The sequence below is a fragment of the Ylistrum balloti genome, unplaced genomic scaffold (assembly GCF_031769215.1).
Source record: "Ylistrum balloti isolate Yb309-2 unplaced genomic scaffold, AGI_CSIRO_Ybal_v1 Utg370260, whole genome shotgun sequence".
Taxonomy (NCBI): domain Eukaryota; kingdom Metazoa; phylum Mollusca; class Bivalvia; order Pectinida; family Pectinidae; genus Ylistrum; species Ylistrum balloti.
Window position 1 is genome coordinate 87883 of NW_026782205.1, and position 27980 is coordinate 115862.

Below are 27980 nucleotides of genomic sequence, written 5' to 3' on the forward strand. Positions count from 1 at the left end.
ACTTCTGTAATACTAATAGATTTGTAAGGTCATATCTTTAAGAAACCTAAATACATCCATTATTTCTATAATTTAAGTGTTTATCAATAACATAAGTGTCTTACTTTTCATATTATATAGGAAAACATTTTCTTTGCCATTGTGTTTATGTTATTGTTACATCACTTACCATGTATATGATGGTGTTCGGGTGGCACAGTGATAACGCACTCACCTTTCACCTAGCCGTCCGGGGTTCAATTCCAGGAATGTACATGAAAAGTTAAGGGGTCACCTGCCCGACCACGTTGATTTTCCCCCGGTACTTTGGTTACCTCCCACAATAAGACCCCTTGCACACTTACATCCAGGCCAACAAGAGTGATTAGCATAAGTTGAAATAACTTGTTTCACAATTGTTGTAAATTAGATAAAGTTTATATGATGTTTATGCTTTCTTACTTATGACATATACATGTATACCGTTATTATCATTTACATGCCAAAAATAAAATTCAAATTACAAAATACTTCCTTTTGTTATTGGTATCATTGTTTAGTATATATATATATATATATAAGGGGTGTCAACTGATATTCAAATATTTGTACAATAGGACAGTTTTCGAGTAAGAAAATAATGTTCGAATTTTTGTTTTTTCAATCGTTGTACATGTAAAACAACAGTAATCAAAGCTGTACCAGTGAAATTGTCCTGAACATCAGTCTTAATTTAGAGTCTGTCACTTTTATCAGCATTTAATTTGGTCATTTCTGTTGGACATTTATAGACAGAAATATCCAATGGCGTCTTCCTTTGTTTAAATAGAGAGTAATTGTTTTTCCTAGTTTTAAAATATGAGAAGATTTTTATTTGTGTCTTCATGTCTTACTATTTCCTGTGACATTCTTTCATATTCTTTTCACATTTTTTGTTACCAATTTCATAGGCAAAGAAATTGATATCATTTCTCACCACTAACATTTTCAGTATAACAAGTTATGTGTAATGAATGCCCTCTTAAAGTGAAAGTATAGTTCCATATGGAATTGACATGAAAATAAATTTTCAAATATTCGAATGCTAGGTCAGCATATGGGAAAAGTAATTTCTATCGAATTGACGTTCCTAATATATGTATATATACCATATGTGTGTGTATCATAATTTAAAGTCATTAAGTATGAACTTTAGATATCTTCCTCAATGTCAGTATTTGGAAAACAATAAGTGCTATAAGACTTAAACTTGCTGATGAATCATACATATAGGTTGTCCTCCAGATGCTGCATTATCCAATAATTTTCATTGCTTCACGGACTTAATTATATAAGTTGATCATCAGCTTAACACTACCAAGAAGCTGAGGTTTTCGTATGTAGGGAGATATATGATGGGTTATACTAGTGATAAACAAAGGTTAATTTATTTTCGATTTCAAGACAAGTTCATTTTGTTAAAAGATTATACCACAGTGTATAATTTTATGAAAATCTTCATACGAGGGTATCATTAAATCTGAATTTGAAATCTTTCAATATCAGTTTTTGATACCTCTTCCACTGTAAGCTCTATTGTCATCACATGTTTGTCTCTGTATATTTCATACAGAAATGTATTACTACTACTATAGTAAAAAAATTATATCGTTTTAGAGAATCATTGGACAAGTCCTTGTTTATGACCTGTGACAATGAGAAGATGTATAGAATCGCCATTGCATGTTGATATAAACAAACAAGTAGCCATTGTTTAGAAAAAACAAATAATTGTTGTTAGCAAGTCATGCCTTTAATCTACAGCAAGTTTTATATCTTCACTTATTTTCTATAATATATACTTACAATATATAAATGTATATTGAGTGCTTATGTGTGTACACAATGTGTGTTGCAGAACAGCCGGATGTTGTCCACACAGTAAGAGGCTCGTGTGATTATCACATGGCAAGAGCCTTCATTGAGGAGATTTACTTTGACATAATGGAGAGAGGGTCAGCTGCATCCGGCCCAATGACCAATGGTCAGTATAATGATGACAACTCTACTGATGTTTTCGATGCCATCAAAAGGAAGTTTGTCAGTTTGTCAGAGAATTTCCTCATGCAGGGCCTACTTCCGTTTCGACGGAAGGGGTCTAGCAATGAGTCTACACAGGAAGATGTCAGCTATTCAAGGCCAGGGTCACAGGGTGGGGAGACCATTGAGATGTCCCGGTTTGGACATGCAAAGGAACTTACAATGAAGGGTCATGACTTCTATCTACAGCAACTGTCAAATCCTACCTGGTGTGACGAGTGTGGGGACTTTATCTGGGGACTTTACAAGCAGTGTCTACGCTGTCATCGTGAGTACATTTTTCGATTTTGTAAATTAACATGTTTGTTTGTATGCTGGTTTTTTTTATTTACATCTCTTGGCTTGTTATATGTTGTAAACAGTTATTAAACAACATGTAAATTATTATAATATGAGAGTCTATTTTTAGCTCACCTGGTCCAAAGGACTAATGAACTTCTGCCATGCGGCAGGCATGGGAAGGGGCCTGATAGGGGAAAAAATTCTATAAAATCCTACTTTTCCTGTATAAATAATTGGATTGTGGCCAGATTTGATCTGAAACATTCTTAGGTAAAGGGGAATTAGTTTTGTTTGAATGAAGGGTCTTGGTCCCCTGGGGCCCAATAGGGAAACTAGAACAAGTTGTTTTAATTTCCTATCTCTCCTTTAGGAATGATTTGATTTTTAAAAACTTGTTCTGAAGCATTCTTAGGTGAAGGCGAATCAGTTTTGTATAAATGGTTAGTCTCTGTCCCTTGGGGCGAAAGGGCCAGGGCCCAAAAGGGAAATACTGCAATTTTTTTTAAAACCCTACTTCACCTGTTGGAATGATTGCATTTTGCCCTAATTTGGTCTGAAGCATTCTTAGGTGAAGTGGAAACGATTTTGTATAAATGTTAGGTCGTGGCCCCCTGGGGCCAGAGGGGAAGGGCCCAAGAGGGGAAGGAGAGCAAATTCTTTAAATTCTACTACACTTTAAGGAATGATAAGAAAATGCCTAAATTTGATCTGAAGTAATCGTGGGTGAGGGGGAATCAGTTCTGTATAAACGGTGGACCTCTGCTCAGGTGAGAGGGTTGGAAGGGCAGCTGATATATAACTTCCTTACAAATCTTTCTTCCATACAAGGATATTGTTTAAATCTGGTCTATAAATAGGGAATCTCTGAATTTATTCAGAATTGTCATATTTTAAATTATTTGATAAATGACTGAAGGGCTGTATTAGCCAGATGAGTGATACAGACCTTATGGGCTTCTTGTCATTACTTCATCAGGCCTAAAGAGCCGTGGTGTGGCATCTGTCCGTTTGTCCATATGGCGTCTACTTTTCCATTTCAAAGATGTCTCAATAACCAACAGACCAGTTGTCATGGTTTTTGGTTGGTGTGTTGCTGGGATGAAGCTAACAAAATTTGTGAAAAGAAATATTCTTGACCCTTATTAAAGGTACGGAGGTTAAATTTGTTAAAACCTTAAAACAACTTCTGACTAACCAAATGGCACATCAGTAGTGTATTTGACTAAAGGGTTCCTAGGATGAAGCCTGATACAGTTTGGGATAAGAAATGACCTGGACCCTTATTCAAGGTAACAGAGGGGTCAACTTTGTTCAAACTTTTGCCATTGGTATACATGTTAATGTATTTTTGATAAAACAACAATGATATAGTTATATAAGTTTTGACAGTAGTAAGTTTGACATACTTCATACATCATTGGCAGAGCTATGTCAAGAAAATATAAATTAATCTAGCATTACTAAAAGTGTCTCTAACTGTCATGAAACTGAGTTAATTGTGATCAGTTTTGACACACTTTCAATCCTGTCATTTCTTAAAAGTCCAAAATGTAAGTCATTTCCAGTCTTGCTAGTTACTATCACATTATTAAACACTTTGTCCTGATTTAGTATGATGTTGACTCAGTTTCAATATTAGTGTACCAGATAATCCCTACAATCAGTTATGGCAGCCTAGCAAAATATTTTGATCTTTCCACGAAAAAATGAAAAATCCTATAGCTTTTTAATGTGCGTATTCCCCACTTTTGACTTTTAATTTTTCATGAAAAAAAATCACATTTGGAACTTATTGTTCCTGTGAATGGTACTGATTTAATGTGAAATGAATTCAAAATTTCAAATTTTGACATTGATAGTCATCTTCTTTAAAAGTGTTTTGCATGTGATGGATTATATTTCACGTTTAGAACAAATATATTCAACATGTTTAGCGTTTCAGTCGAGTACATATACATCTATAGATAATAAGGCATAGAAGAACACAGAAGTATATTATATTTAGTAGGAAGATAGTATATTGGAATTCATTTAAGATTGAAATATATATAACTTCCTGTCAAATGTTACAAGATGACCTCCTTAAAAAGCCAAATTAGGAAAAAAAATACTGATTTTTTTCTAGTTTAGTACTTCATGCTATAGATTTTCACTATTAGCAGGCTATCTGAACTACAGTTACCTCCCTTTTATCAGGGCTACAATCTACTGTTATACAAGTCTTACTTAGGATGTATTTCTTCTTAAATGGCGTTTTCATTCATATGTGCATGTATACCACATATGTTTTTATTTATTATAAACTGACGCAAGTCATTTATGTACTAATTACTGTAATTTTAATTATCTCTCACATAAATCTAAATGGTTTGTTGTAAAATCTAGAGAATGTTGAAGTATTCTTCCATCCTGCAGTTTTCAGGATAGTTGCAAGGAGCATATTGGTGCGATAAGCATCTGACATGGACACTGCTTTTGTGCTATGTGACGTAGAGATAGTCAGGTCAATTCCAGCCTTTGCTAACTCAAATTTTATCTATCTTGAGATTGTATTTCTGCGTACAGGTAACTGGGAAAAAGCTCTGATTGCTCCTTGAATATTTTCAGCACTTCTCAGTTATTTTTGAAGTTGAGTAAAAACACACTGTGATGGGTTTTCTTTGAGAACAAAAATCTCTTTGATAAAAGTTTGTCCAAGACTATTTCAACAACCCACCAAATTGAATTTTCACACAAATCTTTCAAAATTAATGTTCTTCGTGTCCATCACATGGAATGACTGCCTGCTGTCCAGTCCGTAATGCCAGCAATGTAACCATTTTCAATGTCAACATTATTGATGTGTCACAATCAGCAGTATTTAATTTGTCTAAATTATTTGTGGGTCTCAAGATACTAAAGTGCTTGGTAAAGTGGGTTGTTTGTTGAATACACCTTTTAAAAATCTTCTCATCGATGGCAAAGTTCTACAAGACTGTCCGTGGATTACTGTAAAAGTAGACAGCGATGATCTGGCAATATTAATGGTGCTATAGCTCAGTCCAGTATGAAAAATATTTTCCCAGTTGGTGAAATTGGATTGACTTTCCTTTCAGCTGAATATGTAAACCTCTTGTTCATGTAAATTTCATACTGTATTTGAGTCCCTTTTCACCATGGTAACAATAAGATTCCTTCAGCATCTTTTGAAAGTTCAGTGTCTGCGATTGTTTTCCTGAAAGGTGAAACACCATTAGCTGCATCTTCAGTAGTGACACCAAATTATGGTGATCGAGGGAGAAAAGGCAGTGTCATTATTGCCTTAGGCTTATCTTCTCTAACTTTGTTTAAAATTTCCCAAATTAGAGAAAAGTGTGGGAAAATATAAACAAACTTGTACCATACCATAGAGAATGTATCCACTGCCTCTGCTATGAAACATACCGTGGTATTTGATAGTTCAATCTAAAGGCAAATAAGTCTATTTCTAGAATTTCCCAAAGAAAACATTTTGAATTTTGGATTTATTTTCTGTTCAGTGTTTTCAGGTTTATGTCTGCTCTATGTGTCAGCTTCAACATTTCCACTACCAGGGATACTAGTAGCTGACAGCCATATATCTCTGTGTATGCACCACTGCCATATTTCTCTTTCTCTTGGATCATTTACATGGTATCTTCATGCTGTGTGTTTCACTGGTTGGTGGCCCCAATGACCTTTTGTGTGTTGAGGGGCCCTTAACACTGTAATAATAATAAACTTCATGCTTTACAGATCTCTTTTGTACTGCTAATGTTCAGAAACAAAGAATACCAATATACCTTGATGATTGAAAGAATAATATCCATCATGTGTGTGTTGAATACTATTTTTAATTCTCACATATAGGAAATGTTTAACTTTAAAATAATATCCATTTTTCACTGTATTTGTATGGTGTTTCAAAAAAGTTCACACCAGGTGAATTCAGTTGTGAGTGGAATTATGTAACAAAACAAAAAGCAAAAACTCCAAATTCTGAATTTATTCAAAAGCATATCAGCTAGTTAACGTTGAATGTATACTATCATATTTATGAGCAATGTTGTGAAATTTATCACTTGACTTTAGGTACAATAAAAGCACACTAAAATTGACAAGGTCAGATTCTAGTACTAAGAAGTAATCTGGAACATTTTTGAAATAATAGAAAAGTAGTGAAAAAGTACATTACCAAATTTCAGAGTCCAAATTTAGTTCATAAAAGTATATCAGTCTTGATGGCTTGCTTTGAAAAGAACAATAAAAGTATAGTTTTTTGTATGTGTAAAGAAAAGTACAAATTAGTGTGCACTGAAAGTAGCATTAGAGTATACTTTGGTGTGCTTTTCTCGGTATGGGGTGCTAAATGAGTACCTGCCTTAGCAACCACCTGAATTAAACACCTTCCTGTCTGATGTGACCAGCGCGATCATCATTTCTGTGTCCCAAACACCAAAAATGAACAAAAGTTAAAGGAAATCAATTTGCTTACCAGAAAAACAAATCAAATTACTATTTTTTTGTCTTCAAACAATTTCTGCAAGAAACAAATCAATTTTGTGCATCAGAAAGTTAACATCCATGTCTAGATGTCTCAAAATACTATGTCAACTGTTAATGTCAAATGCTGCTTATTATCACATTTCCCACTGACAAATGAAACATGATATAAAGCAGTTTCCACTGTACCAAGACAATATTTGAAATAAAATTTGTTACACTTTTACAGAAGTCTAATAAAAGCAATGTTTTATGAAACTTTCTAAGATATTTCATGAATTTGATAAAAAAAATAAAGAAAAAATGCAATTGAGAAGCTTTGAAAACACATGGCTGTGGAAAAAGTTTAAAAAGTCTATGTCAGAAATAAGGAAGAAAAAAGTACGATATGTCATGATGGCTCGCTTTAAAATTTATATATTTTTTTGTACATTAAGTTCAAATTAGTCGGTACTTGATGTAGCATTAAAGTATACTTATCAAGTACTAGCATACACTTGTAAAGATTTTGATACATGTATGTACATGGAATTTTCAGAGTAAAGAAAGAATTGTTAATACATAATTCATGATTCTGAAACTACCTCTGAGGCAGGATGAACTGGCTGATTTATATATATTCTCATCACAATATTTGTGGTGCATGCACATAAATGTATGTGCATAATTGGGGCAAGCTGTTATTAAAACCTTATAACTGTAACATGTTCTGTTTTATCTATTTTGTAATTACAGCAGATTCATAAAAGAAACTAACAACCATTTAACACCTGTAGTCAATTACTGACATGAAGGCTAAACAGTACCACAAGTTAGTTATATAGTCCACATTCATTTTTGTTGTCCTTTGTCTGGATGGGTTTGTTTTGAGAGACTGGTTGCATAAAAACTACGCTTTTTTCTGCCACTTCAATTATTGTGATACAATTTCAGTTTGGTGTGAACTTAAAATTGATAACTTAAATTGTTACTGAGGACATATATTGAAATATGATAAAATTTAGTTATTTTCCAGAAGATTTCTGATTTTTGTGATACAATAATAAAACATCTACCTTTCATAACGAATCAATCGTTTTTAGCTCAACAGGCCCAAAGAGCCAAATGACCTATTGGCATATCACAGCTTCCATCATCCATCTGTCTGTCTACTTTTTCTATAGATTGCTATCAGTCATGAATGAAGAGCAGATCTTGAATCAAATTTTGTCAGAAGCATCCTTTAGGGAAGAGGAACAAATTTTGTGTAAATGGTGGGTCTCCGCCCTAGGAGACTGATTTGATTTTAGTTTTGTGATTAAAAAAAAAAGTTTTAAGTGATAGAAATATAGTCATTAAATGAAAAGTTCAAATTTTGATCAGTATTCTTTGTCTTCAATGTATCCTCATTGCTTTGCATTAAGATATGTTAGTCTGCATAATTCAAAAATATGTCCAGCTTATTACAAATTTCAGCAATGGGGATTGATATGTCTTTAGACAAGTGATTTTTTGTTTGTTATAGAAATCAATATAGTGGTCTCTGTATTATATGGTCAGTCTGTGATTACGACCTGATATAATCTCATACTGAATTGACCAGATGTAAAGTGAGAATCTTGGCTTTGATTTAGTTTGACAAGTACCACTTGTAAATAAAGTCTAGGTAGTAGGTGTTAATTGGAAGAAAGAAAAAGCTGCCAATTTCTTTTTTTTTTTTGCTATTGATTTTTTACCAGTGAGTCAGACAGGAAGGTTCACAACAGGTGTAAGCCTAGAGTTTTCGGAAAGTTAATTAAAAGATTTTCAACAAGGATATTCAGTGGTTTTTTTTTTAGCTCACCTGATCCAAAGGACAGATCTTGTGGGTGCAGTACATGACAAGTTCATTGGAAAATCCACATAATATGAATTTGATACTGCCTATATATATATACACGTCAATTACACATATCTATATGTGTACCCATACAAGTAAGATATTATGCTGAAAATTTACAAAATATTCAGATTTTTGAGATGTTAGATATGCATTAATTAGGCAATATGTGTACCCATATGAGTAAGAGATTATGCTGAAAATTGATATAAAGTAAAGATTTCTAGACATTAGTTATGCATTATCCTGACATGTTGATAGTATATCATCAAAAAATAAAAATAGGTGCCACAAAAATGAATTTCCACTTGGTCATAACATCGGCAGGCATGACTTAGGTACTATTTATACAGGTAAGACACATAGGTAAAAGCAGGAAAACTTACCTGTGTACCCTTTGACCTTCCAAACGTAAATATTATTATCAAACTTTATTTGCACACACGAACAACAGGAAATTAAATCCACCTACCCAGCCTTGATGTTTGTCATCAATTGATAAGTAATGGTATGGTAGTTATTTAATTGATATAACAGACGTAGGTATGGTGGGTATATCTGATGTCCAGTTCTTGGCTTGATTGGCCTAATATGACTTTAAAGCCACAACCAGTGAGACAGTAAACCCATTTTAATTTAATACTGTGACACAAACATTTGTTCAGGTTAGTTTGTATTTCATTTTAAATGTTAGAGACATAAACACTTTCGGTCCTGTGCTTTAATTCATGGAAATGAACCCAGGTGTAACAGTGTTTTAAATAGCTTGGTTTACACATACTTAAAGATTGGCAAGGTTATATACATATACTGAATAAGTTTAAACGTTATTGATGTTATTTTGGTTTTCCAAATTTGTGAAGTGTACTGTTATATCAATACAGAAACAAGTCATATATATACCTAATTATATATACCTTTACTCGATAATTGTCACTATCAAACTGACATCAAAGTCACGCCTGAATAGTCATGATAGTGAAGTTAAAGGGGTTGATCCGCTGTTAAATAAGAGGGAAAACTCTTCCTGCCCATAAGAACCATTATGATGACCTGATCGCTCGACTGATCACAACAATAGTGGGAGCGTTAGTCATAGCGAGTGGGCCAGAAAGTTTTGTCTACGTACACAGAGCCAGTGTACCTGTGAAATTTGTATATGTGATACTTGACATACCATTAAAATATGGAGAGTAAAGGATTGACGTGTACCTGGTGATGAACTGACTAGAGAGGTTTTGGTGACTGGGATGGTAAATAGTTTTTAATCTTGTCACTGTCTTACCTGTAAACTGTTGACAATGGATCCTTGTCTGTGATGTTATAACCTGTAACTGTGACACTAACATAAGTTGATGTTTAATATCAACAATTAAAGACAGTCATATCAGGTTGTTAATACTGAAAGGAAGACTGCAGATCAAACAGTATTCAACTGGGAACTTTATGTGAAAAGTTACATTGTTATATTGTTTTGGAAATTCATATGAAAACAAATTCAACATATTATAAACCAGGACTTATTTTGAATGGATTACCCAGTGTGACAAAATCAAATTCAAAACAAGGAAATACATGACTATTACTTTCATTTTTATGGTAGCAGATTTGTACTGTTACTCATTGATGTTACGAAGAGGATATATTGAAAAATCAGTATTAGATCCAGTTTTACTGCTGATGTGTTCAGTAAGGCTTTGGTTGTTAAGTTGTCTGCATGAATTCAACTAAAAAATTCTTCAATCCTGATTGGTCAGATCAACTGGACAACACATGTACAACCTGGGACTGATTGACCAGGCTATACAGTAAGATAGCTTGCCAAATGAGCAGAGTCATGCATATTCCATACAGAACCAAGGTGCAGACATGTGTCTTCAATTAACATTTTTCTGAAACTTTTACGAGGTAATTTTATGATAAATTATACTTCAACATATGTAATTATTTTGATTCTGTGTGGAAGGAGAGGACCTCATTCTTGTGGACATTTCTGTATAATAAACACATGTACCAAGTGCTGTGTACCACAGGGACCTCATCAGAGAGAACTATAGTAGTCAGGGACAGATTTTCTCAGGGAGCATTTGATTCACAATCCTCACTGCAACATTTATATACATAACAAGCATGTGTTCACAGCCTGCCATCTGGCAGTGTTTTCCTCTTTGTGTGTAGACAGTTACATGAGAAAGCTTACATTGATTGAGTTTGGGATTGACTGCATATATACAGAGCAAGCTCCTGGTCCTACCCATCCTGACAACAGTATTTGTTTCTAGTGAGACTGCAAATCCAAATTGTTTCTACTAAAGTCTTTATTGGTAAACCAAGACAGGTGAGACAGACACAAACTGTCACATTTGGATTTTGTTATGTGACTGTGAAGAATTATTGATACCATACTATTGACTATTTGATGAAACACACAGGTTTACTGTACGGGATTTATGTCAGCTGGGACTGTTGTTATGACTGGATCGTCTCTATATATTGCCTAATGGTATGTTTACTGATGTAACATGTTTAACGATGTGATTCATATTCTTCTATATGGAGATATACTAAGTGTTATTGTCGGTAAAGACATCAATTAAACACTATATTAGAGTGTCAATTTTATGCGCGTGACTAGCTTGCCGAGTGTTTGGAGATATTCAGGGTTTTGCATTTCTTGTTGATAACAGTTTTATTTCCCCTTACAGCATCAATATAAAGTTATTTTTAGATTTTTCCACCTTCCAATAAAATCGGTGCTGAACAGCAGTTGTGTAAATAAGAACTACTTCAAAGAAAGAGGCACTGTTATATGTTTTACTGAGCTGAGGATTTACCTGGAGAGGAGAGAATGTGTATTGGGGTGGTATAGGTTTGAGGTCAGAGTTCACGGTATCATGTTAGAGTGTACCAGTGTGTAACAGCATTAGTGGCTATTTGTTGAGGAGCAGTTTGCTGGCTGTGTTGTTCCATCATCTCCCTACTGCCAGCGTGCCTTTGTGGTAGAGAGTTTTACATCGTATCTCAAGCTGAATTGATGAAAAGTGGATAGTGATTAGAGGCCTAACACAAATTTGTGTGGTAAGGATGTGAACCTAGCATGATCTCACTCATATTATATTATTGTACATCGAGGTATGGAAGATAGCCGAAAGCGGTCTGGTATATCGTATAGCCGCCTCCGACACCAGTACTCCTCCGGTCCGTCTGCCAAAGAAAGCACCAAGTCTGGTAGATCTCGCAAAAATACTGCTGCCAATCGGGTCTGTAATCAGAGCATATTTGATCTCCAATACTGTGATATACAAAATGATTCATCTCCACATAGTCATCTGAAGTATGGATTCCTTGACGAGGAAGATTTTGAGGAGTTTAAGCTGGATTTAAAAAATTTCAGCCATCTGAAAGAAGAGTTACTCGAGGATTTTAGCTTGTTTAAAAGTGATAATAAACCTAAACTTCTCACAACGGCAGAGACTCGCAAAAGTAGTCACACGGCAAACGATCCACTCATGGAGTTTCTAAATAGTGATGAGCACTTTCAGGAGTTCGAGAGAGTGTTTGAAACATTTAAAAGTAACCGGTTTTCAGATAGCCTTGACAAACTTCGGTGGTCATTAAACAGGTACGGAGATGAAGAGGAAGAGGAGGAGGAACCAAATAATGAGGAAATTGATGATAAATGTGATGTGTTTGAGGAAGAGTTAGATGATTCTCAAATCGAGGATTCCTTCACGGAATTTTTTGACCATGATGAGGATTTCATGGCATTCGAGAGAGAATTTCAAAATCTTAAAAAAGTGAAAAGACGTTCTAAGGTGCTACAAAGGATAAATCGTAATTCAGGCTGTGATATTGTTCAGGAATTAAAGGCATTCTGTGATAATGATCCTTCCCTCAAGTATGATGTGAGTCCAGGGGAGGAACGAGTATGGAATTCGGGCGGGGAATGGGATTACATATTCAATAAATTAAAAAATGATAATCATGTGTTGCTACCGCCTAGTGCATCTGGGAGTCTACGCACATGTACCAGTATTAAGGAGGACAGTATAGCCGACTTTGATACAGGGTTTTATTGTAGTGCCAAAAATCAAGACCTCGATACTTGCTCAACACTTACAGATTTATCAAATTTAGAAAATGGTAAGTATTTTGTAATAATGTTGATTTTTCAATATTAGGATTTATAGATGTGTATATAGTACATATCATTGTTGGTAGAACATTTTTACTTCTCTGCCACAAAAAAAATAGCCTTGTCAAAAATAGCCCTGTCAAATTCACAAACTAGATAATCAGAATATAAGTACACTGCTTAGGAAAGTTTGTGCTTATCAAATTGCATTTGCCAAAGGCCAGACACATCATATCAATTATCTAGGGGTTGAAACATAATATAGTGCTAGTTTGCTGGTTATGAGGGATTATGGGGTTGAACCTCATCTGTGTTGTTCTGAGTAGTTCTCTGTGGTTTGGGCCTGGTTGATAATTATACTTTGTTTACATTTGTACTCAGACACATCACACTTTGTGAATGGTAATCTCCCCATCAGAGATAGAGCTTTAGTCAGTGTGGAAGTCTATTTGATGTGTAATTCAATTACTTGACTGAACGATAGTGATAGCTTAACTAATTCTTATTATTCTTATCTCCCTCCTCTCTACCCCATTAAAGAAATCTGGTATAATTCTAACAATAACTTGACCTTTTCTTGTAGGTCTGATAATTCTTTATATCCCCCCCACTCCACCCTCCACCCCATTAAAGAAATCTGGTATAATTCTAACAATAACTTGACCTTTTCTTGTAGGTCTGATAATTCTTTATATCCCCCCCCCCTCCACCCTCCACCCCATTAAGGAAATCTGGGATAATTCAGACAATAACCTGACCTATTCTTGTAGGTCTGATAATTCTTTATATCCCCCCCCCACTCCACCCTCCACCCCATTAAAGAAATCTGGTATAATTCTAACAATAACTTGACCTTTTCTTGTAGGTCTGATAATTCTTTATATCCCCCCCCCACTCCACCCTCCACCCCATTAAAGAAATCTGGTATAATTCTAACAATAACTTGACCTTTTCTTGTAGGTCTGATAATTCTTTATATCCCCCCCACTCCACCCTCCACCCCATTAAGGAAATATGGTATAATTCTAACAATAACTTGACCTTTTCTTGTAGGTCTGATAATTCTTTATATCCCCCCCACTCCACCCTCCACCCCATTAAAGAAATCTGGTATAATTCTAACAATAACTTGACCTTTTCTTGTAGGTCTGATAATTCTTTATATCCCCCCCACTCCACCCTCCACCCCATTAAGGAAATATGGTATAATTCTAACAATAACTTGACCTTTTCTTGTAGGTCTGATAATTCTTTATATCCCCCCCACTCCACCCTCCACCCCATTAAAGAAATCTGGTATAATTCTAACAATAACTTGACCTTTTCTTGTAGGTCTGATAATTCTTTATATCCCCCCCCCCCCTCCACCCTCCACCCCATTAAGGAAATCTGGGATAATTCAGACAATAACCTGACCTATTCTTGTAGGTCTGATAATTCTTTATATCCCCCCCCCACTCCACCCTCCACCCCATTAAAGAAATCTGGTATAATTCTAACAATAACTTGACCTTTTCTTGTAGGTCTGATAATTATTTATACCCCCCCCCCCCCACTCCACCCTCCACCCCATTAAAGAAATCTGGTATAATTCTAACAATAACTTGACCTTTTCTTGTAGGTCTGATAATTCTTTATATCCCCCCCACTCCACCCTCCACCCCATTAAGGAAATATGGTATAATTCTAACAATAACTTGACCTTTTCTTGTAGGTCTGATAATTCTTTATATCCCCCCCACTCCACCCTCCACCCCATTAAAGAAATCTGGTATAATTCTAACAATAACTTGACCTTTTCTTGTAGGTCTGATAATTCTTTATATCCCCCCCCCCCCCCACTCCACCCTCCACCCCATTAAAGAAATCTGGTATAATTCTAACAATAACTTGACCTTTTCTTGTAGGTCTGATAATTCTTTATACCCCCCCCCCCCACTCCACCCTCCACCCCATTAAGGAAATATGGTATAATTCTAACAATAACTTGACCTTTTCTTGTAGGTCTGATAATTCTTTATATCCCCCCCCCCACTCCACCCTCCACCCCATTAAGGAAATCTGGGATAATTCAGACAATAACCTGACCTATTCTTGTAGGTCTGATAATTCTTTATATCCCCCCCCCCCCTCCACCCCATTAAGGAAATCTGGGATAATTCAGACAATAACCCGACCTTTTCTTGTAGGTCTGATAATTCTTTATATCCCCCCCACTCCACCCTCCACCCCATTAAGGAAATCTGGGATAATTCAGACAATAACCTGACCTATTCTTGTAGGTCTGATAATTCTTTATACCCCCCCCCCCCCCTCCACCCCATTAAGGAAATCTGGGATAATTCGGACAATAACCTGACCTATTCTTGTAGGTCTGATAATTCTTTATATCCCCCCCCCTCCACCCTCCACCCCATTAAGGAAATCTGGGATAATTCAGACAATAACCTGACCTATTCTTGTAGGTCTGATAATTCTTTATATCCCCCCCCTCCACCCTCCACCCCATTGAAGAAATCTGGGATAATTCAGACAATAACCTGACCTATTCTTGTAGGTCTGATAATTCTTTATATCCCCCCCACTCCACCCTCCACCCCATTAAGGAAATCTGGGATAATTCAGACAATAACCTGACCTATTCTTGTAGGTCTGATAATTCTTTATATCCCCCCCCCCTCCACCCTCCACCCCATTGAAGAAATCTGGGATAATTCAGACAATAACTTGACCTATTCTCGTAGGTCTGATAATTTTTGATGAGAAAAACCTGCTAATTTGATTGCATGTTTCCCCTTGAGAGAAATATCTGGTCCTTATGTATGAAGTTTAACATGTAAAACTTGACAGTTTGACAGTATGCCAGCCAATTTGTTGTGTGATACTGTTTGATTGATCATAGAGTAACGTGTGATCATTTGATGATTGTTGTGGTAAAAAGATGGACACTGTGTGGGTGTCCTTATATGTTAGTTTTACATATAACAGATTTCTTGGCCTGGTTCCACACAGTTCTTTTGTCTAAATGTATTGTATTTTAATACAAATGTTTGGACTTTCTTGCCATCATACATAAAGCCTCTTTTCAGTATCTAGACAGAACAGTACTTCTCTTAGGTAACAGCTAGTGTTCTGGTGTACATCTGCCTTTGAACTTCTTGAATAAGTCGCAGATGTTACCTTCTAGGAGCCATCCTCCCTTTTAACATGTTTTAATTTAGTCGGTCTAGTATACTGCTTTGGTACAAAACCTTCAGAATTAGAAGTAATGCAAAGAAGTAATGCAAATGTTCTCATGATACAATATGCATGTCAATACAAGACTATCAAGCTGTCTTCTAAACTAAAGGCTTTTTTTGGTGAATTTAAATGTTTTAAAGACACTGAGAGAGCAAAACTCATATAATTTTATTTTTTAATCATTTTAAGCATGTTTCATCTTTGACATTTGAATAAGGTTTCATATAAAGGACAATAAATGTAATTGAACTAGTTATAGTTGTTGTATGGTCACAGTTGAAACTAAGCGTTTTGAAATAGATTCACTCAGCTTCAGATTGAACACTCCTTTGTACTAATTACCTGGATTTTTAGTGAGACCTTGTGTATACTATTGGATCCACAGTTAGTTCACTGGGATTTCCACAGAAATTTATTCTTAGGGACATTGTGCCTCCACCCCCAGAAGTGGTTCCAACTTCAGATTGTTTGGAGTATTTTTTTTCTACCATCAATATCTTTTTGTTTAGCTTCATAATATTTGACATATCTAACACAGGTCAATGTCGGGGACGATACTGTTTTAGATAAGTTTAAAAGTTTTCTGTTGCCTTGGTGTACTTTGTTTTATGATATTACACAATTTACAGGTAGGTACTGTTTATTAACATGTTTTCTGTCGATGGCACCTGTTGAAAATTCCAAATATCAACACACTGGAGATTTGAAGGCAGATAATATCTTGTTCTTTACCATATTGAAACACTTACTTTTGTTTTGATGGGATTTGAAGAGCACTTGAAGGGCAGTATCTCTTTCCTATTGGCTTGTTTAATGTGTCATGATAATGGATTTTTACATTATTTATCATATTGAGGACCCAAACAAAAACAACAAGCAAATACCAACATGTCATCATAGTCATAAGTAGAGATAAGGATAAAAAGATCATGTTTTTGACATATCTTCACAGCAATATGTTTGATACTGTGAAATTTGTCTATAATCACACCTGAGTATGCCAATATCAAACCTCACAACAAATTGTATCATTTGTTTGATCAAGAAACTATCAGTAAAAACCAGCATATTTAAACATCGCAACTAACAATCAGACCTAAATGAATGGCCAGATCTGTGCTTTTGACTGTTTTGAAGTGGTAGGTGTTATTGAGATTATATTTGTTTTGCTCATAATACAGAAATCACTGTCAGACACATCACCAGGAGTTCTACACCATGTGATATACAGGTCACTGTAGCCTATATTTTCTGCTTCACTGACTTTGGTTAGACTTAGCGTTTTGCTCCACTACCATCAAAGTGGGAGCCAGGGCAATGTGTGGTTTACAGACATTTTCATCTTTCTTCTGTACTCTATGTACTGCATGTGTCTGCTAAATATATATCCCAACATTGGGGAAGTTAATCATTAGCTCACTGATACAGCTGCTGTTGATCCTACAGCATTGATAGGAAAACTGATAAAAATCTACCGAGATTGGTGTGGGACTGGAGATTACTAGTGGGAGATAAGGAAAGTATTATGATTAATGATGTAGAAGATAGGGAGACTGAGAAAGGAAAAATAGGGTTAATGTATGCTATATTAATGGTTTGGAAGGTATAAATAGAGATGATAAAGGGGTACAAACCATTAGGGAGATGGAAAAAAGAAAGGTGTAGATAAACAAAGTGTGACAGAATAGAAAGGAAAGTAGTAAGGAGAGAGATAAAGGATGGAAAGACAGAAGGATGAAGAAGATATAGATATATATAACAATAAGGATAACTTGTAGAAAATAAAATAACAAGAAATGTGAAATAAAAAAGAAAGAAGAAATGGATAAACATTAACAAAGATGGAAGAGAAAACAAATGGACCGGAACAATTGCTGAAAAGAGAAACTACAAACAGATTCTGTCATATGTGATATAACTTTTTACTCTCTCTACTCAATAAAGTCTCTGAACTTGGTGCTTCAGGTTGTATTATAGATTTAGCTTGAATTTCTGTAACATGTGATATTATATCTTAAGTTATTAATGATAATGTATAGCATGCCCTATATATACTTATGTAATTTGATTCTGTCGGGAAATACTTACAAAAAAAAGGGCTAGTGATAAGATATGAAAAACACATCTACACCACATACAGTTTGAAAATTATGTTCCAAAAAGAGAGATTATGTACACTTCACAGGAATGTTGTGTATCCTGGGTACCCTATCATATTCTGTAGATTTGATGTTGGATTGACATTGGTCTTGTAACACTGTCAGCATTATTCCACATCACTTGTCATAGAGCTGTGCAGTGAAAACAACCATTCATTGTTTTACCCAGAGTTTTTGCACTTGTGGAAACATTTTGATTGAGTCAGCTAAATTGCTATGCTGACTATTGTAAAAGCTGTCAAGTGTAAGCAGTATTTTGTTTAATTCATACTACAATGCACATGTCTCCACATAACCTTGATACATCACAGCCTAACAGTATGTCACAAGGACAAGCTCCACATAACCTTGATACATCACAGCCTAACAGTATGTCACAAGGACAAAAGAACTCCTGTCAGGAGAACATTTTCTTTAACAATTCTGGAGAGATTTTTGTGTGATAGTGGAATGTTTAGAAAAAGTAATGAAATGATTTAATCAGATATTCATTAAACCTGTTGAATTATTTACAAAGTATCGGATGGTGTAGATTAATGATTTAGAAGTTTTAGTAAAAATCAGATTCATATTACATGTGCTAAGTGCATTAGCACATGTAACAGTATTCATATATTTGTAACTTAATAAAAACTGCTAGCTGGGACCTACAAAGTAACATTAGGATGCGAGATCAATGATAGGGGTTGGAGACCACATTCCAATGATTCGGTTTCATTTTAGTGTTTTCATCGTACCATCAGTTGGTTTACATTCTCGACAGAGAACTACACAGCTATGGTACCATGGTTTATGGACTGTTTGCTCCACAGTACATTAGCAGTGGGCCTATAAATAATCAGGGTATATACTTGTTACTTCAGGATAAAGTAGTTAATACATTTCTCGTGTCTTCAAGTTTCCTTCTACAAAGTTATCAGCTGTTTGCTACACAACATATTATCAACTAAACCCATAAATAATCCTGTATGTGGCTTAAGGAAAAAGTAGCTGATAAGTTCCTAGTGTATTCAATAAGGATTCAAACGCGTCAACAAAATGGCAAATAAAGTACAATCAGGCAGTTGTATTGGAATTTGATACCTTGTACAGTGTCCCAGTGTGGTCAGATCATATAGTTTAGTTAGGACATACTAAAATCAGTTGTTGGTTATTCAGTATGGTCATTAACATCAAAATTCTGATTGTTATATGAATATTTATTAAATTACACAGATGCTAATTGCTAATAATATACATTCATAAGCAAATTCTAGGTAAGGCATTTCAGATGAAAGTACAGGAAAAAAAACCTTAATGCAACATAGAAAAGATTCACTTTTTATAAATATTGAACACAGAATCAGCTGATTATGTAATTGATTGATTGACTATTTCTGATTTTAACCGTTAATGAGTTATTGATTTCAACTGATTTCTTATCACTATCTTCAATTAAGCTTTTCAATCTAGTTCAGTGATTTGAAGGTAATTTAAACATTCTTACATGTGCAGTGGAATGTGCACTAACAACACTAAAAGGTTGACCATAGATCTTCAGATACCAACCATTCTTGTACGTGAATGACATATTTGATACACAATTCTTTGACCAGTCCAATTTATGGTTATTGTCAAGTTTTGATTGACTAATGACTTCAATTCAAATTTTAATGGAAAGAAAAAAAGATGATAACTCTGGGCAATAGTTTATTTTACAGCAATATGTAACATAATCATGCAGAAAGTGGGTCACAGAAAATGATGGATTCTAACACCTCACATAGGTAAGAAAGAACTGCTTCTGTTAAATAATTCATATTTACAGTCATTATATCACAGAATACTTTGAAAGTGTTATGAGGCTTAATGTATCCACCATACATTTAGTTGAAACTACAGAATAACAGTGGAGATACAAACAGTCTTAACATAAACATACTGGAGTGTCTGTGTTCATAAACTTAGTTGGTGTTATTGACCTCTTCCACTTCAACAATTGACAGAATTTATAATCTATATTTAGAATCATCTTTACTTATAATTGTTTCCTTATAGTCTTCCGCTAGGTAGGTATCACTCCGTAAATTGGTTCACACAGAAACAAACTTGTGATATTCCACAGCCATATTTGCTTATCATGCCAAATTAAAACACTAATCATACCAAACACGTCCCCCTGTGTAAGGAGATGGGCGAGACCAAGCAATCAGTTAGACGAAGAGGAGGTATTAAAGGAATTCAGGTTTAAGTAATTGGACTTTTGCTGTAATCTATTTTGCAATTTTGATTCGAAGTTCAATACATCCCTCTGAATGCATTTTTTTTTTTCTAATCTGTAGCCTTCTACATCATGATTAGTAACAGTTAAATTGAAATTAGCTCAGCTGATGAAAAGGAATGAAAATCAGACTTGAAATGGTTTCACTGTGCTTGATTGCTCAACAAAAAGGAGTTAATTGGAGAGAAGATCAATGATGCCTGCAATCTGTACAGGTGGTGTACATAACAACTGATTTGTCTGTCATTAAAGGTATTAGTTACACCTGCCATCTCGGTCACATGACCACATATTGACAATGTGTCTGGATTCTTAATATCAATACAATTTTTGGCCATGTTGCACTTCGTGCAGATCCGGGTTATAGTATGGTGAATAACAGGCGGGTGGGCAGGGAAAAGGGGTATCAGTTTTGTAGAATCAACTCCTAGAGTTTTTGACAAGGAAGCTTGAAACTTTGTAGTATGTTTATATATATGTTGAAGATGTGCACCTATTAATTTAGGATTCATTCCGGATGATTTTCTGGATTTTCCGGACTTTGGAACTTAGTCATTTTCAACAGTCTGGCGTTGGAAAATCCAAGATGGCAGCCTTTGCCTCTTATTGGTTGAGATGTTGTTTTGAGCGTGATAGCCTCTCATTTGCTGAAACGTTAATTTTAACACGATATATAACATTGCACTCATCCCGCAGCATTTTGTGGCTTTGCCCCATTGTCATACATTGTCTCAGTGACTGCTTCTAAATCTATGCAGTCTAATTTGAATGAAAAGCAATGAAACATTTGATCATATGATCAAAACTATTTAGCTTGGTTGACAATCTTACCCGTGTTTATTTGTTTTCTTGGTTGACAATCTTACCCTTGTTTATTTGTTTGTTTGGTTGACAATCTTACCCTTGTTTATTTGTTTGTTTGGTTGACAATCTTACCCTTGTTTATTTGTTTTCTTGGTTGACAATCTTACCCTTGTTTATTTGTTTTCTTGGTTGACAATCTTACCTGTGTTTATTTGTTTGTTTGGTTGACAATCTTACCCTTGTTTATTTGTTTTCTTGGTTGACAATCTTACCCTTGTTTATTTGTTTTCTTGGTTGACAATCTTACCCTTGTTTATTTGTTTGTTTGGTTGACAATCTTACCCTTGTTTATTTGTTTGTTTGGTTGACAATCTTACCCTTGTTTATTTGTTTTCTTGGTTGACAATCTTACCCTTGTTTATTTGTTTTCTTGGTTGACAATCTTACCCTTGTTTATTTGTTTGCTTGGCTGACAATCTTACCCTTGTTTATTTGTTTGTTTGGTTGACAATCTTACCCTTGTTTATTTGTTTTCTTGGTTGACAATCTTACCCTTGTTTATTTGTTTTCTTGGTTGACAATCTTACCCTTGTTTATTTGTTTTCTTGGTTGACAATCTTACCCGTGTTTATTTGTTTGTTTGGTTGACAATCTTACCCTTGTTTATTTGTTTGTTTGGTTGACAATCTTACCCTTGTTTATTTGTTTGTTTGGTTGACAATCTTACCCTTGTTTATTTGTTTTCTTGGTTGACAATCTTACCCTTGTTTATTTGTTTGCTTGGCTGACAATCTTACCCTTGTTTATTTGTTTTCTTGGTTGACAATCTTACCCTTGTTTATTTGTTTGTTTGGTTGACAATCTTACCCTTGTTTATTTGTTTTCTTGGTTGACAATCTTACCCTTGTTTATTTGTTTGTTTGGTTGACAATCTTACCCTTGTTTATTTGTTTTCTTGGTTGACAATCTTACCCTTGTTTATTTGTTTGTTTGGTTGACAAACCCTTGTTTAGCCATGGTCATTTACCCTTGTTTATTTGTTTGTTTGGTTGGTACCCTTGTTTATTTGTTTTCTTGGTTGACAATCTACCCTTGTTTAGTACCCTTGTTTATTTGTTTGTTTGGTGACTACTACCCTTGTTTATTTGTTTGTTTGGTTGACAACTTACCCTTGTTTATTTGTTTTCTTGGTTGACAATCTTACCCTTGTTTATTTGTTTGCTTGGCTGACAATCTTACCCTTGTTTATTCGTTGCTTGGTATACCTCCCCATGAACAGCCATGGTCATTTTGAGGTATGAGTCTCCTTATAGTAGATTTAAGGTGACTACTACGCTGAATAATATACTGTAGGCAGGTCCCGTACTATCTAGAGCAATTAGGGTAAAGTATCTTATCAAAGGATACAATTATGAGAGCACCGATTGGTCCATTTCTCAGCTTTTTGAGGAATTGGACCAATTGTCACAGATGAGACTTAGAGAAATATCACCAAAGTTAAACAAAGATTATCTTTTCTTTCATCATTGAAAGAAATTCTTTTATGTGAGAAAACAATTTCTGATCTGGTATTATGATTGGTTTTCTTTTTGTGTAAATTAGTTCTCATCAGACGATATATGAATTCTGTTCAAGTTTTAGTTTAGGAATAAAAGAATATTCTTATAGAGGTGCAAACATCTTACTAGTAAAATTTTCAATGTTTGTTTTTGTTAACAAACTTACATATTTACATAATAATGTGGACCATATTTACATAATAATGTGGACCTTCTTTAATCAGATCTGTTATGACATCTTCTTGTTCAACTACACAAATAGACATAACTGGTTTCAAGTCTTAAAGCATATTGTGCCAATTATGGATATAGAAAATATATTCTATTACGTTGGAATTGGGATATGTGTCCGAGATCAGAATGATTTCACGAGGAGTTTACTTATACTTCAGCAGTACTGTTAAATATTGGAAATCATAATTCTATCTGTGTTGTTTACACTGTCTGATTAACTGAAATGAGGGTAGATAATGGAAAATGTTAACACTTCAGTAGAACCAGTCAGAAAGGTTCTAGATGTGAGACCTAAAAGAAGATTACTCAAATATATTTAGACTCGGTACTTAGCAGCTGCATAGCAACCATTATCTATAAACATTACCACACTGGGTTGGTAAAAACCTTCTATACCAGGAGTGAGAAGAGGGTACAGCAGCTAAGGCCATGGAGAGGCATACTATAGGGAGGGGGCTTTGTTGAGGTACAGGTGAAGGGGGAGGCTTACAGCCAGGCTGCCCCCTGGTACAACATGTAGAGGTGAGGGAAAGTTGAAAGGCCAGAATACCCTTTGCAGGTACAACATGTAGAGGTGACAGAGGGTTAGTTTAAAGGCTGCCCCCTGGTTCAGCCAGGAAGAGATGAGAGGGGAGGTTGAAGTTCAGGCTGTTCCTTAATATGGTACATCATACAGAGGTGAGTTAGGAGTTTACGGGCAATGGGGATGTGGAAGGTTAGGTTGCCCCTCCTGATACAACATGTAGAGATGAAGGGGGAGTCAAAAGCCAGACTCCATCTGGTACAGCATGTAGAGGTGAAAGGGGCTTGATTAAAGGGATATTCCATACACATGAGGATTTCATGGGATGTACAAAATCATCTACTGTGGATTCATTTTATTTCGTGGGGGTCCAATTTTCGTTGTTTTCGTGGATGAGCAAATCCACGAATTTAAAAACACAACGAAATATGAACTACTTACTAACGTAATTTTGAAATTGAAATCTTTGCCGACACCGGAAACGTCCACCGGTAATGACAGAAGCCCCGTAATTAGTCGGGAGTCGGGTAGTTGAGGCTCGACATGGATACGCTAAATTGGTGTCAACGATATATAATTATATATTATTAAACATAACAAAGGGTAAGTACCCATTGTGATGCTAAGTATGATGGGATCGCAGTCGTTAGCGACACTGTGGACACTAGGCTTGATCGGACCATCCTGTCGATTGAAGATTGGATCCGTATTTCTATCCGACTACAGGTTCACAATAATTATTAATAATGCAGATCTTGTTTACACACCTGTTTACACACATGGTCCCATCGATACGCGTGGTGTTTTCATATGACTGCGGTACACCGACTGATCAGCACACTGAAAACAATTGTTTCTGATAATTACCGATTGATTACACGCCAGGATATATACTGATTTGTGGTTTGATATTAATGCGAGACTGTTGTAAACAGCGTTATAAAAGCACAGGACGCCATCTTGAAAAAAAATGTTCTTTTATTCTTGTCATTAGTGTTAATTCCTGTGAGCATAGCCTTAATACAAACAGAAAAAAATTCGACTGGAAGCAAAAAGAGAAAATTCTAACGTTTTTATTTTTTTCCCACAGAATCAAAAATCCACGAATTTATGAGTCCACGAAACTGTCTAATTTGTTGAAACAACGAAAATTGAACCCAACGAAAATAAATGAATCCACAGTACTTATGTCCTTATGGAAATTGTACACCTGGATTTACCATTTAAACAAGCATGTAATTTGTGGAAATTCTTTATAGATCTACATAGCTTGATTTACAAACATTGGCGCAACGCGGATTGCATCATAACAAGTTCGCATTGCAGAATGAAATATTTGTGTAAATTATAAAATCAACAGAAAATAAGTCCCAACAAGTAACAAAATTGTAACCTGAGCAAAAAAAAAAAGGTAATAGCATACACACTTTTGTGGTATTTACTCAATATTCTGCATAAAATCTATAATCCATTGATTTAAGTAATTAAAATCAGTTCATAAAAGGTACAGAACAGCGAGAAAGTTTTCAACTTGGACTAAATATCGGTGTAGAGACTAGGCTGCCCCATGATACAGCATGTAGAGGTGAAAGCGGAAATTAACAGCAAGGTGGCCACTTCATTACTACCTTGGTGCTGTATGTAGATTGAAAGGGAAGGCTAAAATCCTGGTTACCCTAGTGCAGTATATAGGGATTGCTAGATTGCCCTCTAGTACAGAATACAAAGATGTTTGTGAGGTTTGTGACTCCTCCTGATTCATCATGTCAAGGTGAGAGAGGAGGTCAGAGGTCAGGCTATCCCCGGTATAGCATGACAAGATTAAGGGTGAGGTTAAATGCCAGGCTGTGACTTAAGTACTACCTTCGTGCTGTATGAAGATGTGAAAAGGGAGGTTAAAGGCAAGCCTACCAGCTGATTCAGCATGAAGAGGTGAAAGGTTGAGGTCAAAGGCCAGGCTTCTACTTCGGTACTGCCTTGGTACTGTATGAAAAGTGATTGGTGAGGTTAAACGTTAGGCTGCCCCTTGGTTACAATGTAGGCACTGTACTTAGATATGAGATGGGTGGTACTACCCAGTTATTGTGTAGGAAAGCAATGGGAGGTTGAGGAGACCAGGTTGCCCCCTGGGTACTTAAGGCACTGTGTATAGTAGTGAGGAAGGAGGTTGAAGTGACTAGGCTGTTGTCCTCTTCTCTTGGTGCAGACAGATATATACACAGATCTACACATAGATAATGTGAACATGTACATCATGGGGGTTACAGGGTGTGAGGATCTAAATAATTACAGCCTTGTCAGCTTCTTGTTAGATCAGCAAAATTTATTTTTCAATATTTCTGGATTTGAAACTTTAATGTTTTCTTTATACTTTACATAAGTAATTGTACTGTTTGCAATTTGTATTTAAAAAAGATTGCCAGACTATGATTATACTTTCAGCAGTTTAGTCTGGTGGGATTCCCAGGCCATATTGATAACATACAAATTACTGCTGTATGAGAGAATAAACCTGTAGTGAATTATTGGGATGTGGTTTGTTTGGATCCATCAGTAGCCAGGCTTTTAATACTCATTACATACTCCATCAATATATTTATACACAAAAAACACCAACATTTTAAGGGTTGATGGGAAAACTTATCTTATCTCACACCCAGATCATATGCCTCTGATTCATGTAGATTTGTTCCAAGTCCCACTGTTAAGCTGCACACCCCATCCTCCCTCCATCAGTTGGTAGTAGAGTTTTAAGCTTAACATAATTCAGTTATGATTTCAACCTGTTGTCAGAGCCCTCGGAAGTGAATGTTACTACCAATCCTAGCTTTATGATTGGAGTAAGGGTGTAATACATGTATACGATGGCTATGAGACCAGCAAATATTATACTAAAAACTTACCCAAATGATATGTCAGGTGTTACTGACTCACATTACCTATTCAGATTGAGATTTGTATCAATCACGAACTAACATTGATCTTGTTTGAGTTAATTCTCCAAGAAGGGACAATACGACAACACGTGGAATAATGGTGATATGGGTCTTCAATACCTCTTTCTTGAAAAACCTTTGAACATGATTATGAGCCTTAAAAACCCTTGAGAGTAAATGAAAGTTCTTGAAAGCCCTGATTTTATGTCATCTTATAACCATTATAGAGTTTTCTTCAGTGTCAGTTTGGTTTTTGTTCAAAATATTGTAATGAATATAACATCCCTTCATGAATTTATGGATTGTTTTTCATTATTGAGGCTACATTAAACCAGCTTTAGATTCAGAGTATATTCGCAGCATCAATCTCAGTCAGTAAAATGCTTACATACCATTGAATATGTTCAAGCATTTATGTGATCTTAAAATGTGCCATCTGCCAAAATAAACGAAAGTATAGGGAAGTGTACATTCAATGGAAATGGTTTTCTGATGAAAGTATTGAAACTGGGTCCATGCGTGAATTCACAGGAGATAAACACATGGTGAACTGTGATTTGTGTAGCAATCTGATAGATCTGGGGAGAATATGTTTTAAATTCTGACATGAATAGCCAAAAGCATCGCAGTGTTGAGACATCAGTTCCAACCAATCTGCCCATTTCGGACTTACTTTTGCCTTAGTCAGATGTGGCAGCATCTACAGAAGATGATTATGTAAGTTTTACAGTTCCTCCTCCATCTGTACCAGGAAAAGTAACCTTTTTTAGTTACGTTTTAGTGACTTTCTTTCATGAAATTATACATTGAAAGCAGAAAGTTTTTGGACCATTCACACAATCAACATTTTTACTTATTTATAGTAACTGTTGCAGAAAGTGCAAATGTAAAATCTTACAAGAGGTGATTTTTGTGAACATGTGTAGGTTTCCATTTACTCTTATCATTTCAAACAGATTTGAGGTGTGAGGGTATTTTTATCGTGTACAATGCCTTGTTTTAAATATTTCATTTTTAGCTCACCTGGTCTGAATGCGTCCAACTTTTTACTAAAAATTGCTACTATATTCATGAATGACTGATCAGATTTTGACCAAATTTGTGAAGCATCCTAGAGAGAAGGGGAACCTAGCAAATTCTTAGAAATTCTACTCCTCCTGAATGTTGCCCAAAGTTGGTCTGAAGTATTCTTGAGGGAAGAGGAATCAGTTCTTTATAAATGGTGCATCCAGGCCCTTTTTGGGCAGGAATGGTGGGGCCCAGTTGGGGAAATGTAAGTTCTTAAAACTCCTTTTATATATGGATATTTTCCAAGCTTAGCCTGAAGCAATTTTTATGTATAGTGAATCTGTATTCTGTTTGACCACATGGTCAGGACCCAAAATGGAAATTTATTTGTCATATTTGAAATTCTCTGTTTAATGGCTGAATA

At 35.4% G+C, this 27980-nt stretch overlaps 1 protein-coding gene across 3 annotated transcripts in view; it reads left to right on the forward strand.

The window, feature by feature from the left end:
- Positions 1 to 27980, forward strand: part of LOC132552610 (ras association domain-containing protein 1-like) — a 59327-nt gene that overhangs the window by 6482 nt on the left and 24865 nt on the right. For 2 of the 3 annotated variants that reach the window (XM_060216798.1, XM_060216799.1), the window contains one exon: positions 1877 to 2326. In XM_060216798.1, the coding sequence (XP_060072781.1) occupies positions 1924 to 2326 (403 nt within the window). In that variant the 5' untranslated portion in view covers positions 1877 to 1923. Of the gene's footprint in view, positions 1 to 1876; positions 2327 to 11649; positions 12842 to 27980 lie in introns of those variants that run through there. The other variant, XM_060216797.1, reaches the window with a different exon arrangement.